Here is a 13,126-nt window from a genome sequence, read left to right as displayed (position 1 = left end):
GTAGTCATGTGGATACCAATAGAATTTTTGGTTTATAGAGATTTATGGTTTATGATACAACGATAGTATCAAATCCATATATTTGTGGTCATGTAGATACCCATAGAATTTGTGGATTCTTGAGATTTAGGGTTTAGGATCAACAACAACATCAAATACATATATTCATGGTCATGTGGATACCAATAGAACTTGTGGGTACTAGTAACACATGACCATAAATGTGGGTATTAATAACACATCAAAGTTTGTTATCAAATCCATAATATATGACCATAATTATGGTACTAGCAACACATCAAATCCATATATTCATAGTCATGTGGATACCAACTGAATTTACGGGTTCTAGAGATTTAGGGTTTATGATACAACGGCAACATCAAATCCATATATTCATGTTCATGTGGATACCAATATAATTTTGGGGTACTGGTAACAAATCAAAGTTTTCTTAAAACTTATTTAAATAGATAACTATTTATGAATGCAATATTTTGTTAATCCATCATGCATCTAATTTAAGCTTAAAGTATGTGGACAAACAATATATTTCATATTGAAATTTTAGTTAAATAAATTCATTAATTTCTAAATTATTTAATTAATTTAGTTTGAACTTAGAAATTGTTGATTTGACTATGAACACCAATTCAATTGTATTTGATTTAGATTAGATTCATGAATTTTTTTTTGTGGAAAGAAAAAATATTGAAAGGTGCAAAAAATATTTATTTACAAATTGCTTAACTTTTTTTTTGTTTGTCAACAACTAAAGTTACTAAACGTAAAATTTAGTATGTTGATCACCAACTAAAGTTACTAAACTTAAAATTTAGTAATGAAAATAAAAAAATGTTAAAGAAAAAAAATATTAAAAAAGAAAGAGAAAAGTTAGAGAGAGAGATGAGAAGGAAATAAAAATAAAAAGTAGAAAGAGAAGGTTAGTTTAGTTATAGGGTGTAAGATGTAATTTTACAGGTAGAAAGTATAGAGAGAATGAAAAATGGGTTTTGGTGGTATTTGTTTGTGAGAAAGTGGATGTGGGTGGAAATATCCCATATTATTATAACTTTCCCTTCTTTTGACCAAAAAAAGGTTCTTTTGACCCAAAAAAGGAATAAAAGACTATTTAATTTAGTATTTCTTTTTGTTTGAAGAGTCAAGTTTGAACAAAAAGCTACCGTTACTCATTTGATGATTTTTCTTGTGGTTTACATAGAGTCATTTAACGCACAAGTTTCACACTGATATTTGAGATCATTAATAAGATAGATGGACTTAATCATAAATTTAAAATTGAGCTCTTATCCACAAGCCTATCTTCTGAATGGCACTGGGCACACCGTCCACAAATGTGTCTATCATAGATTTCAAGTGGACCAGCCTTTTCTTTATGGTTTTAACTATTAAACTATCTGTGAATGAGATTTACGAACATATGTTTCACTGTCGTTATAAAGAAAAATTACTTTAATACTTATATAAGAAAAAATAATAAATTAAAAAGTTAAATTTTGTTCCTATTAAAAACACTGGAAAAATAAGAATATGAATCCATATGTCGTCATCTTTTATGTATAATACTAGTAGAGCTAGTCATAAACTACCAAGAATATTGTAAATGTATGTACCATAGGATAGGAAGCTTGTGAAAGAAAAAATCAATGATGATGACTAGTGTATGAAATTCTACATAAACCGAGTATGATACTTTCTAACATCTAAGGATAAATGATACTTACACTCTATGTGAATGTACAATGTTTTCTTACTAACGTTATCCAACAATAAGTTTTTTTCTTCAATTATCTTTCGTCTATTTTCATATCGCAACAAATATTGGAAACCTAATCGATCATCGGAATAAAAAATCAAGACGCAGAGATATAGAAATTACATTATTCATAAATCAGACATTTGACAATCGGATATAGAAAATGTCTCAGAAACAGAAAAAAAAAAAACACAGACAATAGGAAATGAAATGAGTAGAGACAATATATATGACTTTTTGAGAAAGGGAATTAAGCACCGGTGAAGCTTGGGGGCTTGTAGGCGATGAAACTGATGCATTGGACTTGACGGTTGTTGTCGAATCCGATGATCCTAATGAAGGCGTTAGGGTACTCCTTCTTGCACTCTTGCACTTCCTTCAACACTTGAGCGGAGTCAGTGCATCCGAACAATGGAAGCTTCCACATTGTCCAGTACCGTCCATCGTAGTATCCGGGTGTGCTTCCGTGCTCACGGTACACAAATCCGTGCTATACACACATCGTAAAACCATTCAATACAATTGGTATTGGACGATGATTCACAATGTTTTTCGGTTTAGAAAATCCGACTATTGACTTTGGTTTCTTGCAGTGTAAGTAAAATTAGAGACAAAGGAAGAGTTGTGTGTTAATTACCTCCAACTCGAATTCAACACAAGGAATCCACTTGTTGCGGAGAAGGTAGTCAACTTCCTTACCCAATTCGACATCGGTAAGGTCAGGTAGGTAAGATAAAGTCTCAAACTTCTTCTTTCCAATTGGTGGCCACACCTATATAATCCCAATTCCAATTATTTTCAGTTTTGTTCAATTACACGTGACAAACGAGTGTTATTATCAATGACATTTACCTTCATGCAGCTAACTCTTCCGCCATTGCTTGCGATGGAAGTAATGTCGTTGTTCGCCTTGCGGGTGACGGGGAAAGCAGCGGATGACTTCAAGCCGGTGAATGGAGCGACCATGGTGGCTTGAGCTGGGGTGGTAACTACAGCAGCGGAGGAGAGCATAGAGGAAGCCATTGGTACTTCTTGTTGTTGTTTCTCTTCTTCTTTAGCTCTTTTCTCTTACTTGTTTGTTTTGTCTATTGGTTTGGTCATGTTTATATAGTGAAAACCATAAGAGGCAAAAAGCCCTAATGATCAAAGGGTCCAGGATTCATGATAACGTGGTTAACTGCCACAGGATTAAGGAAAGGTGTTGACACCCTTATCGATTCGGACCACTAGGATAAGGCCATGTGGCAGAAAACTCCATTATCTTATCTTTCTCTTGTGAGGAAACCAGTGAAGTGTGTATGGTTACTGGTCTCCACTTGATCGGTTGCTTTTGGCTCCTTCCTTTTGGAGAAATTAAATTAGACGCATGCCCTTAAAATTTATTGTTTTTGGACCTTTTATCTACCATGAATGATTTAGCTTGGCTTAACTTGGTGAATTAATAAGGCCGCATTTATAAAACAGATATGAGAAAGTTGGGAATTCAGTACTGCTTCGGTTTTATTTTTAAACGAAGAAGATGAAGAGAGAACAAAAAAATATAGTGTATAGAGTTTTATCTCATATATAATTGAGTATAATATGAGGTAAATTGTTTTTTAAATCTTGGAAAACCTTAAATTTTGTAGGACCATATCCACGGTTAAGCTCGTAAAAGTCGTTGGTTTGATCAAGGGAAGGGAGAAACCGAACATATTCTTTCCATCCAACGTTTTAAGTACCGGAGTAGTAGAGGACATGATCAGGGGAAGAAAAGACACAATCTACGTCGAGGACGTCTGTGAATAGAAAGATCGGACTAGACCATCCCCTATTCGATCGGAAGGATATCAACACCGATGGTGTTATGAAATTTGGGTGCAAACAATGCAATTTCCACTTCTGTAAATATCAAACTAGTTTAACTGTCAATATTTCTACAATTTCTACTAACATTTGTAATCATTAAATAAGATCTTCTATTTTATTAAGAGCAATTATGTTTTACCTCGTATTGAATAAAACTGGGTTTTTAATTTTATTTGAAGGGCCATTGTCGTTTTACAATTATTCTTTATCACAATTTTGTATTTATTTTAACAAGAAAATAATTTTTTAACAAGAAATGGTAGTTAAAACTCATTTCAATGGACGGTGTGGAACCGAGGCAAGAAGTCAGTCAAGTCACTGATCACCTTAAAGCTCTTCATTAACATGTCCCCCATTTAAATCATATGAGAAGCAGCGTCACCAAACCTTGTCATGGATAATAGCTCTCCCGGCCCCTTTTTGTTCTATACGCTATTAATTGTCTTTTTAAGTCCTACTTTTTGGTTTTTTTTTTTTTTTTTTTTTTTAAACTTGGATTTTATCTGACTCCGAAAGATGAGAATTAAATCCAGGATATGGACAAAATGGTCCGTAATTTCCATTTGTTTATATATTAAATTTATGTGTTTATCTTTGAATTTTGCACATTGTGTGTATTCTGTTTGCATTGAAAAGTCCAAAAACATTTGATTTTTTTTAAAGAAAACTAAAAACATTTAGATTATTATAAATTCACATTGTTCAACTTATAACTTATATAACCAATGATCTAATTTAACGTAAACCAGTTTTCAGGATTTAGCAAATTCATGCTCGATTAATTTAAGTCTTAGTTGATCCGTGCGTGTTATGATGATATCTCAGTATTTTTAGGACTTGAACTAAACTTAATATCCAACTAAGCAGTTTGGAATACATGTTTTCAGTCTTAAGAGATACATTTGGTTGGATTTCCTTTACGTCTTTCATTACCTTTCGCTAGCTCTACTGACTATTTTCATCTTTAAAATAGCTAAATCCTCTTACTTAAACTTTAGTTTTTAATCATGGAGGGTCGATTGATTGAGGCATTTTTGTGATGTAGCAAACACTTTTCTCTTTCTATAGAGATTAATGGTTTAGTCTAGTGAAAAAAAAGAGTAATTATTAGGGGGGTTTAGAGGAACCAACTTGTTGTGTAAAGAAACTGAAACGAAAATAAAAGGGCTAAGAGCAAAAGTGAAATTAAATGAGTAGATATTATAAAAGGGAAATCGATACATAAAAATAACCTTCAACATTTTCATTTTCAGAAGATAATCTCTCAACTTTGAAGTCGGCTAATTAAATTCTTAAATAGTTAAATTTGCGTTGACCACACAGAATTAATTTCTGACATGATCAACGTCGAATATTCAAGAAAGGGAATTAAGCACCGGTGAAGCTTGGGGGCTTGTAGGCGATGAAACTGATGCATTGGACTTGACGGTTGTTGTCGAATCCGATGATCCTAATGAAGGCGTTAGGGTACTCCTTCTTGCACTCTTGCACTTCCTTCAACACTTGAGCGGAGTCAGTGCATCCGAACAATGGAAGCTTCCACATTGTCCAGTACCGTCCATCGTAGTATCCGGGTGTGCTTCCGTGCTCACGGTACACAAATCCGTGCTATACACACATCGTAAAACCATTCAATACAATTGGTATTGGACGATGATTCACAATGTTTTCGGTTTAGAAAATCCGGCTATTGACTTTGGTTTCTTGCAGTGTAAGTAAAATTAGAGACAAAGGAAGAGTTGTGTGTTAATTACCTCCAACTCGAATTCAACACAAGGAATCCACTTGTTGCGGAGAAGGTAGTCAACTTCCTTACCCAATTCGACATCGGTAAGGTCAGGAAGGTAAGATAAAGTCTCAAACTTCTTCTTTCCAATTGGTGGCCACACCTATAATTCCCATTTCCAATTAGTCTCATTTTTGTTTAATCGCACTAACTGCACAGTAAAAACGAGGATTGTTATTATCAATGATATTTACCTTCATGCAGCTAACTCTTCCGCCATTGCTTGTGATGGAAGTAATGTCGTTGTTGGCTTTGCGGGTGACGGGGAAAGCAGCGGATGACTTCAAGCCGGTGAATGGAGCGACCATGGTGGCTTGAGCCGGGGTGGTAACCACAGCAGCGGATGAGAGCATAGAGGAAGCCATTAGTACTTCTTGTTGATACTCTTCTTCTTTTGCTCTTTTCTCTTACTTACTTGTCTGTCAATTGATTTGGTCATCTTTATATAGTAAGAACTGCAAGAGGCAAAAAGCCCTACAATGATCAAAGGGTCCATAATTGATGATACCGTCATTAGCTGCCACAGAATTAAGGAAAGGTGTTGACACCCTTATCGATATGGGCCACTAAGATAAGGCCATGTGGCAGAAAACTCCATTATCTTATCTTTCTCGTGTGGGGAAACGAGTGAATTGTGTATGGTTACTGCCTACTGGTCTCCACTTGACTGGTTGCTTTTGGCTTCTTCCTTTTGAGGAAAAGAGATGCCAGACGTTTGGCCTTAAAATTTACTGTGTATTATCATAGTATGTGTGATTCAATTTGGCTTGTAATTTACTGATGATTTCTCTAAATAATAATGTACTGATAATACGAAAACTGTCCAACTCGTTATCGCTTATTCATTATGAGAGTGAATCGTCATGCCCATTTTTAAACTTAGAAGAGAAAGTTTGGTACTATAATATCATTCTTAATAGAATTACAATGTATGTTTTTTTTTTTTTTTTTAAACTAGGACATGTAATCTGGTATTCTATGTTATATTTGTCTACTAGGAGAGTTACCGGCACGCTTGTGCGGGCAGGAAAGCGTGCCGATAACTCTCCTAGTAAATAAATCCAATTATACTTCATAAATTTTTAAATCAGTATTTTGTTATTTTAAAAAAGAAAATTATTTTTTTAAAAAATTTCAATTTTAAAAATGAAAAAACGAATAAGAGAACTCAATAAGATATTTATTATAGTATTCTTTTAAAGCCCATTTACAAATTTTCAAGTATTTAATGAGCCCAATACATTTGTTATGGTTAATTTTAATTAGAAAATTATAGAAAAGGAAATCACTCTGATCTCTCTAATACATGAACGAATGTTCTTTGGTTTATTCTTTGGTATATACATATATGAACTAATGTTATTTGGTTAATTCTTTGGTCTATAAATATATTTACTAATGTTCTAACTGACTTCCTTCGTTTAGACCATTGTGAAAATATAGAAAAGCAACCCATATGAGGGTTTCTAGTACTTATTTATACAAACATTCAAAATAATTATAAAGTTTGCATATACAAAAAAAAATTTTAAACTAATGTGCCTTCAGTTTAAGTCCCTGAAGTTTCTCATTCATGCTCTATTACATGATTTATGTAATAACGTCCAGCAAATTCTGAGCTGAAGATATAGAAAACACATTCATAAGTTAAACCCTAGCATGATACACTCTTGATATTAATAAACATTCAAAACTTACATAGCCTTGTGATGCTCAAGTCCTACAAACTCCGGTTTTAAAAAGATCTTGGAGGAGGCCAGTGTGTTTACAATACACGGTTTACCTAAGGATGTTTAAAGTGTTATATAAAAGTTTGGTAAATGTTTATACCACATAGTGGTTAGCATTTGTTCAATCAAGCAAGTGTTATTAATAGTACATACCTTCATACTCTCTAACCCTCCAGAAACGCAGTACACAAAACACCGGTTCCGTTTGATATGTGAGATGGCATCCAGATGACTCCCATGAAGACATGAAACGGGTAGCATAGTTGTTTACTGCACGACACTTATAGTTTCATTCCTACAGATGTAGATAGTCAAAACATTTTCTAAAAGAGTCAAACTTATAAATCTTAGTAACATGATAGGTGGAATAAATGTGTTTTACCTACCATTTAATAGCGTGAAAACAACTTCATCAGAATGATCTCTGTTGTCCTTCACAACTACTACACATCCGCAAACATCTATTATGGCAAAAATACATTTTTTTTTGTTCCAATGAGATGAATGAATGTTTCCAAATCTATCATCTACATATAACTATTTTGGTAAAAAGTTATATTTGTACTTTTCTATGGGAGGGACCAATTCACAAAGTTCCAAAATTCCTAAAAAGTCTCAAGATTTTCCAACACAAAGATAACAATTATCTATATTCACGGGGTAGAATTGAATTGATTTAAAACTTAAAAAAAAACATACGAAAGAGACGGGATGATGGATTCTTGAACGATATATATCATCCAAATCTTCAAATCGGAAGTAATTTTTCAAATTTATTTATTCAAGCAGAGTCATGGTTGAATCATCCGTAAACTTGATCTGAAAAGGATGATGAGTATTCCTCTCCGTGAGTGTTGGATTGATGATTTTGAAATTCCTAATATCATACCATTCACCCTCATCAATATACTTCAGGAGATTTTTAAGTGTAGTTGGCACAAAGGCCACCTCAATTGTGTCACCCTTCAAAGTTTGATAGTCATTGTGTTAGTAATCTAATATATAAGCACTGTTAAAATAACAAATATAAGTAGAATAGTCATTCGATTAGCTTCTCTAACCTTTTTGTCCACAAGAAGAAGAATACGTTTTGTGAAGAATTCTCTGACACACCAAGAATTTAAGACATTGGCGTGGATACACCAGTTCGTTCTTCCCTGATGAAGATCAGAAATGTAATCGATTCTCATGATTTTATCAAATTAGTTTTTTTTTTCCTGTTTCTTCTCTGTTATCAAAGACGAAAAGGGGATTCCGGATTTGTAAGAATACAAACAGTCACGATTAAACGTTACGTCTTAAACGTTTTAGTGTCTCATCTTTTTTTTTTACTATTATATATTATAATTATAATTATAATAACAGATGAAAGACAAAGTTTGTAGTTAATAGATATGATGCAAAATTAGAATTTAAATGTGTTTGAGAACTGATAATTAATATATAGACTTTATGATACAGCTAACAATTATATATTTTCAAACAACAATCTTGATACTAATAACAAAAATGTTTTTTTCAATATAAAAACCTATATCCTAATTTCATAGCAATCTTATCATTTGAGGTATGTTACAGCAAAATATAATGAGAATTATGGAAAATATTAAATTATAAAGATCTTAATAATCTTTTTATTTAAAGATCAACCAAAGATCAAACCTTTTTAACATGTTGAATCAATTTTTGTTATATTTTTAAAATATCTTTGATCTTTTTATTTTTATAGTAGTTCATATGCTAAGACAATATTTTTTTTTTTTTTGGGAAAGTTTCATATTTGTTTTTATTTTTTCACTTTTTATAATAATAAGATGAATTGAGAATAAAAATTTTATAGTATTAATCTACATTTACAAAATATAGAGTGAAATTTTAAAGTCCATTTTCAAAGTTTAATTGAAATGTTAAAGTCCATTTTTAAATTTAAGCCCAAATAGAATGTAAGAAAATTTTAAATGAGCCAAATACAATTATTACGTTCAATTTTTGTTAACTTGATATAAGAATTTTGGACAAAATAATAGGTAATTTAGTTTAGATCATTAAAATAATTTTTTAAGCAACCCATAAATGTTCTTTTTTAATACCATTGTACTTGTTACTACAAACATTCAAATCTATTCTAAATTTTGCATTTACAAAAAAATCATTAAGCCACCGTTACTTCATTTCTGACTCCATTGTTTATGTCTGAGTCCCTGATCTCTCACCTTGATGCTCCATCACATGGTTTAAGTAATAACATCCAGCAAACTTAGTCATGAAAATATATAAAGTGAATGAAACAAAATCATTTTAACATCATAGAGAATCATATATAAATTTTATAAAGTTATTTTTACATAATCATATCTTACATAGCCTGGTTTTATAAAGATTTTCGAAGAGGCCAATGTGTTTTCGATACATGTTGCACCTATAAACATTTGCAGTTTTAAGTGAATATATTCCTTACATTATGATGTTTATATCAGAACTATTTTATGTTACATACCTTCATATTCTTCGGCCTTCACAAACCGCATTACACAAAACACATGTTCAGATTTGTATATGAGATAACACCCGTTTGATTGCCATTTAGACATGAATTCAGAAGCATAGTTGTCTTTGAGACGACACTTCACAGTTTCATTCCTACATGTTTATCAAATTAATAAAAATTCGTAACAGGGTCACCTTTAAAACATAATTGTCCTAAAGAGAGAGTAAAAGCCTTTTACATGCCATTTAACAATGTGAGGACAACTTCATTATTATTATTGGCACTATAAGCTCTTCTTTTATCTTCCACATTTACTATACACCCACACACATCTAATTTTGGAAAAAGACAGAAGTTAGCTTTCCAAAATGTTCCAAATCTATTTTTGGTAAAAGTTTTATGCATAATTTTCAAAGGGAGGGACCAATACACAAAGTTAAAACAAATCCTATAAAGATTCTAGATTCCTGAACACAAAGTTATAATCTAATATATTCACGGATTTAACCATATTAATATTAAATTAATTAACCTAACACTTACCGAAAGAGGTGGGATGATTAATTCTTCCACGATATATATCATCCAAATCCTCGAATCGAAAGTAATTCTTTGGACTCCATTGTTGGACCAGCCTCATTGTGGTATCATCCGTAAATTTTATTTGATAAGGATGATTAGTATTCCTCTCATTCAGGGTAGGATTGATTACTCTGAAAGTACTAATAACATACGATTCGCCATCGGTGATATCTTCTCGGAGGTTAGCGACTGTGTTTGCTAAATAAGTAGCTTCAATTGTATTGCCCTTCACAGATTAATAACAAATGTGTAAGAAGTCATATGTATCAGAACTGTTAAAATTAAAATTTAAGTAAGAATGATGTATAATTAACGACGCTAACCTCTTCATCCACGAGAATGTAAGACCTTGGCGTGGATATGCCAATCAGTTCTTCCGGGAAGAATATCAGCAATTTTTTCGAAACTCATTATTTCTCAAATTAGGGGTTTTCGTGATTCTTCTATCTTATCGTAAAGGGAAAGGGGATTCTGGATTTGTAAGAATACAAACAGTCATGATTAAACGTTGCGTTGCGTCTTAATCATTTTAGTGTTTGAATATTTAACATTTTTAATATTTATTATTATGAATATAATTACAGATTAAAGTTAATTTTATAGTCAGTAGATATGATGTAAAATTATTATTAAATGTACCTAAGAGTGTATAATTAAAATATACATTTTATGATACAGCAAAACTATATATTTGCAAATAACATTGTTGTAATTAATTAAAATAGAATAATGTGGAAATTGTAATAATATGTACTTAAACCATTTACAATGTATCTATCCATTTTTATAATTAAAATAAAATAAGTAAAATGTAGTAAATGGTTTTTTCCAATGGGAAAGTCTATATCTGACTTTTAAAAGAAGTAATGTTCTTACCAAAAATATATAAATTGTTACAAATCTCTAAAATTTTTTTATTTTAAGAGAGAAAATAAAGTTCAAATCTAAATATCCAAAACAATTATCCAATTACAAACCATAATTATACAGTCTCAAAAACCTCTTCGAAAACAACTTTAAGTGTTTTATTCTGATATTTCCCATCTTTATCTGTAATTAACACCTTCAATCCTTTTCTGGTAGTGACTCGTGAGAAGGCAACATAAAGCTGTCCATGAGTGAAAACCGGTTTTGGTAGAAACAATCCAACATGTGTCTAGCGTCTGACTTTGACTCTTGTTTATAGTAATTGCAAATGCCACGGTAACAGGAAACTGTCGTCGCCTCATACGAAAGGCAAACTTTGTATCAGGTGGACTAACATACATCCTAGGGATAAGTACTCTATCACCAACCTTTTTTCCTGTCACGATTCTTGCTTCGATTTATGACAACCCGTCCGTGGATCCCACTAGCCTCACTGCTAGTTGCCCCCATAGGCTGGCTGTAACGACCCGGAACCTCGGTAGGGGAGGGTCGAGAAATCCGAGTCGAGTTATCGAGGAATTCTCTCGAGGATTCTCTCGAGGATTCTCTCGAGGATTGTCTCGAGGATTCTCTCAAGGATTCTCTCGAGGAGCTCATCGAGGAATTTCATCGAGGATCGAGGAATGGTATCGAGGAATTTCATCGAGGATCGAGGAATGGTATCGAGGAATTTCATCGAGGATCGAGAAATTATATCGAAGATTTTTATCGAGGATTATCGAGAGTTGCCGATACTTGGTATCGAGGATTACCGAGAGTTGCCGATACTTGGTATCGAGAGTTGCCGATAGAACGCGGTAACCAGCGACGATAGAGTCCGACGTTAAGACTCGATAAATTATGGGGATTGGGCGACGGAAATGGAGAGTTCGAGACTACTGAAGTAGTGAGCAGATGTTGAACTAAGGGAATGGAATCCCAAGTTTACAGTGATCAGATCATTCAGGCTTGCAAGTTTCTGGATGAAAATTGGTTCGGACGAACGGGTCTGTAAATTGCCGAGAAATGGGATGGGAGGTTTCGGTACTTAGTCTGGGAGACAGTCCGAGTAAAATAGGAATGAAAGTCCTAGTGATAGTGATAGTGATAGTGATAGTGTAGTGATAGTGGTAGTGAAGTGATAGTGATAGTGAAGTGCACTATCCGGAAATGGTTGCATCGGCGATCGATGGACCGGGCCGATGGACAAGGTGGCATGGTTTGGCCGATGGGCCGATAATAGACTAAAAGGACTCGAAATCTCGCAGAGATTTAGGCCGACTCACGGGAAAGGAAACCCGAGGGAAATGGAAACTCGCGGTAATGGAAAGGTGATCGGATAAGGATAGATGCGAGAATTATGGGAAGTTATGGGCGGTGAGACTTATCGTTCCAAGGAAACTTAGGGCGGTTCGTGGATCCTATATAAGGGATAAAACCCTTAAGAATTTCCCTAGTTCCGCATAAGAATCCGAGAGCCGCCGCGAGAGAGAAAGAGGAGAGTTTCGGTCGAGCGAGAGAGATCCTAAGTCTAGAGTCGAGAAGAACGGTAAGTGTTCTTCCACCTTGATCCGTCGATGGTATGGTTATAGTTAGGAGATTTATCTCGGATATTAATGGTATTGATCTGTCCGTGTAGAAGCGGGGATCAGACCCGAGCATAGAAACCGAGAGATCAACACCTTAGGTCGATACCGAAGGTGAGTGCGTGACTGTGGCCGAGTTCCATGGTTGATTCTCTTGACCCGTGGTTTATTTAATCTTGTTAATTGCTTGTCTTATGGTTATGGTTTCTATTGCAATATGAATGATGGTTGGTCTAAGAGATTTAGGCGACTATCCATGGTATTTGATTGACTTGCGTGACTTGATTGGAATATTCCCTATGTTAGATTGAGATCGTCGAACTGAGCCTAGTGAGACGGGATGACCGCTCCACTAAGTAAACTTTGTTTGCTTACGCCTCCATTTTATGGACGCAGGAAAAGATAGGTCCGATGATCGGGACT

At 33.7% G+C, this 13,126-nt stretch overlaps 2 protein-coding genes across 2 annotated transcripts; both read right to left on the bottom strand.

Annotated features, from left to right (window-relative positions):
* Positions 1,868-2,869, bottom strand: LOC104733001 (ribulose bisphosphate carboxylase small chain F1, chloroplastic). The gene is made up of 3 exons (XM_010452610.2): positions 2,630-2,869; positions 2,415-2,549; positions 1,868-2,267 (listed from the first exon to the last, which is right to left on the bottom strand). Exons 1-3 carry the CDS (start codon positions 2,798-2,800, stop codon positions 2,028-2,030), a joined length of 546 nt encoding a protein of 181 aa, XP_010450912.1. The 5' UTR covers positions 2,801-2,869; the 3' UTR covers positions 1,868-2,027.
* LOC104733002 (ribulose bisphosphate carboxylase small chain F1, chloroplastic-like) lies at positions 4,844-5,834 on the bottom strand. The gene is made up of 3 exons (XM_010452611.2): positions 5,606-5,834; positions 5,380-5,514; positions 4,844-5,233 (listed from the first exon to the last, which is right to left on the bottom strand). The coding sequence occupies exons 1-3, from the start codon at positions 5,774-5,776 to the stop codon at positions 4,994-4,996; spliced, it is 546 nt and encodes a 181-aa protein (XP_010450913.1). The 5' UTR covers positions 5,777-5,834; the 3' UTR covers positions 4,844-4,993.

Source organism: Camelina sativa, chromosome 12 (assembly GCF_000633955.1).
Source record: "Camelina sativa cultivar DH55 chromosome 12, Cs, whole genome shotgun sequence".
Classification (NCBI taxonomy): domain Eukaryota; kingdom Viridiplantae; phylum Streptophyta; class Magnoliopsida; order Brassicales; family Brassicaceae; genus Camelina; species Camelina sativa.
This window is presented reverse-complemented; position numbering and strand designations above follow the sequence as displayed.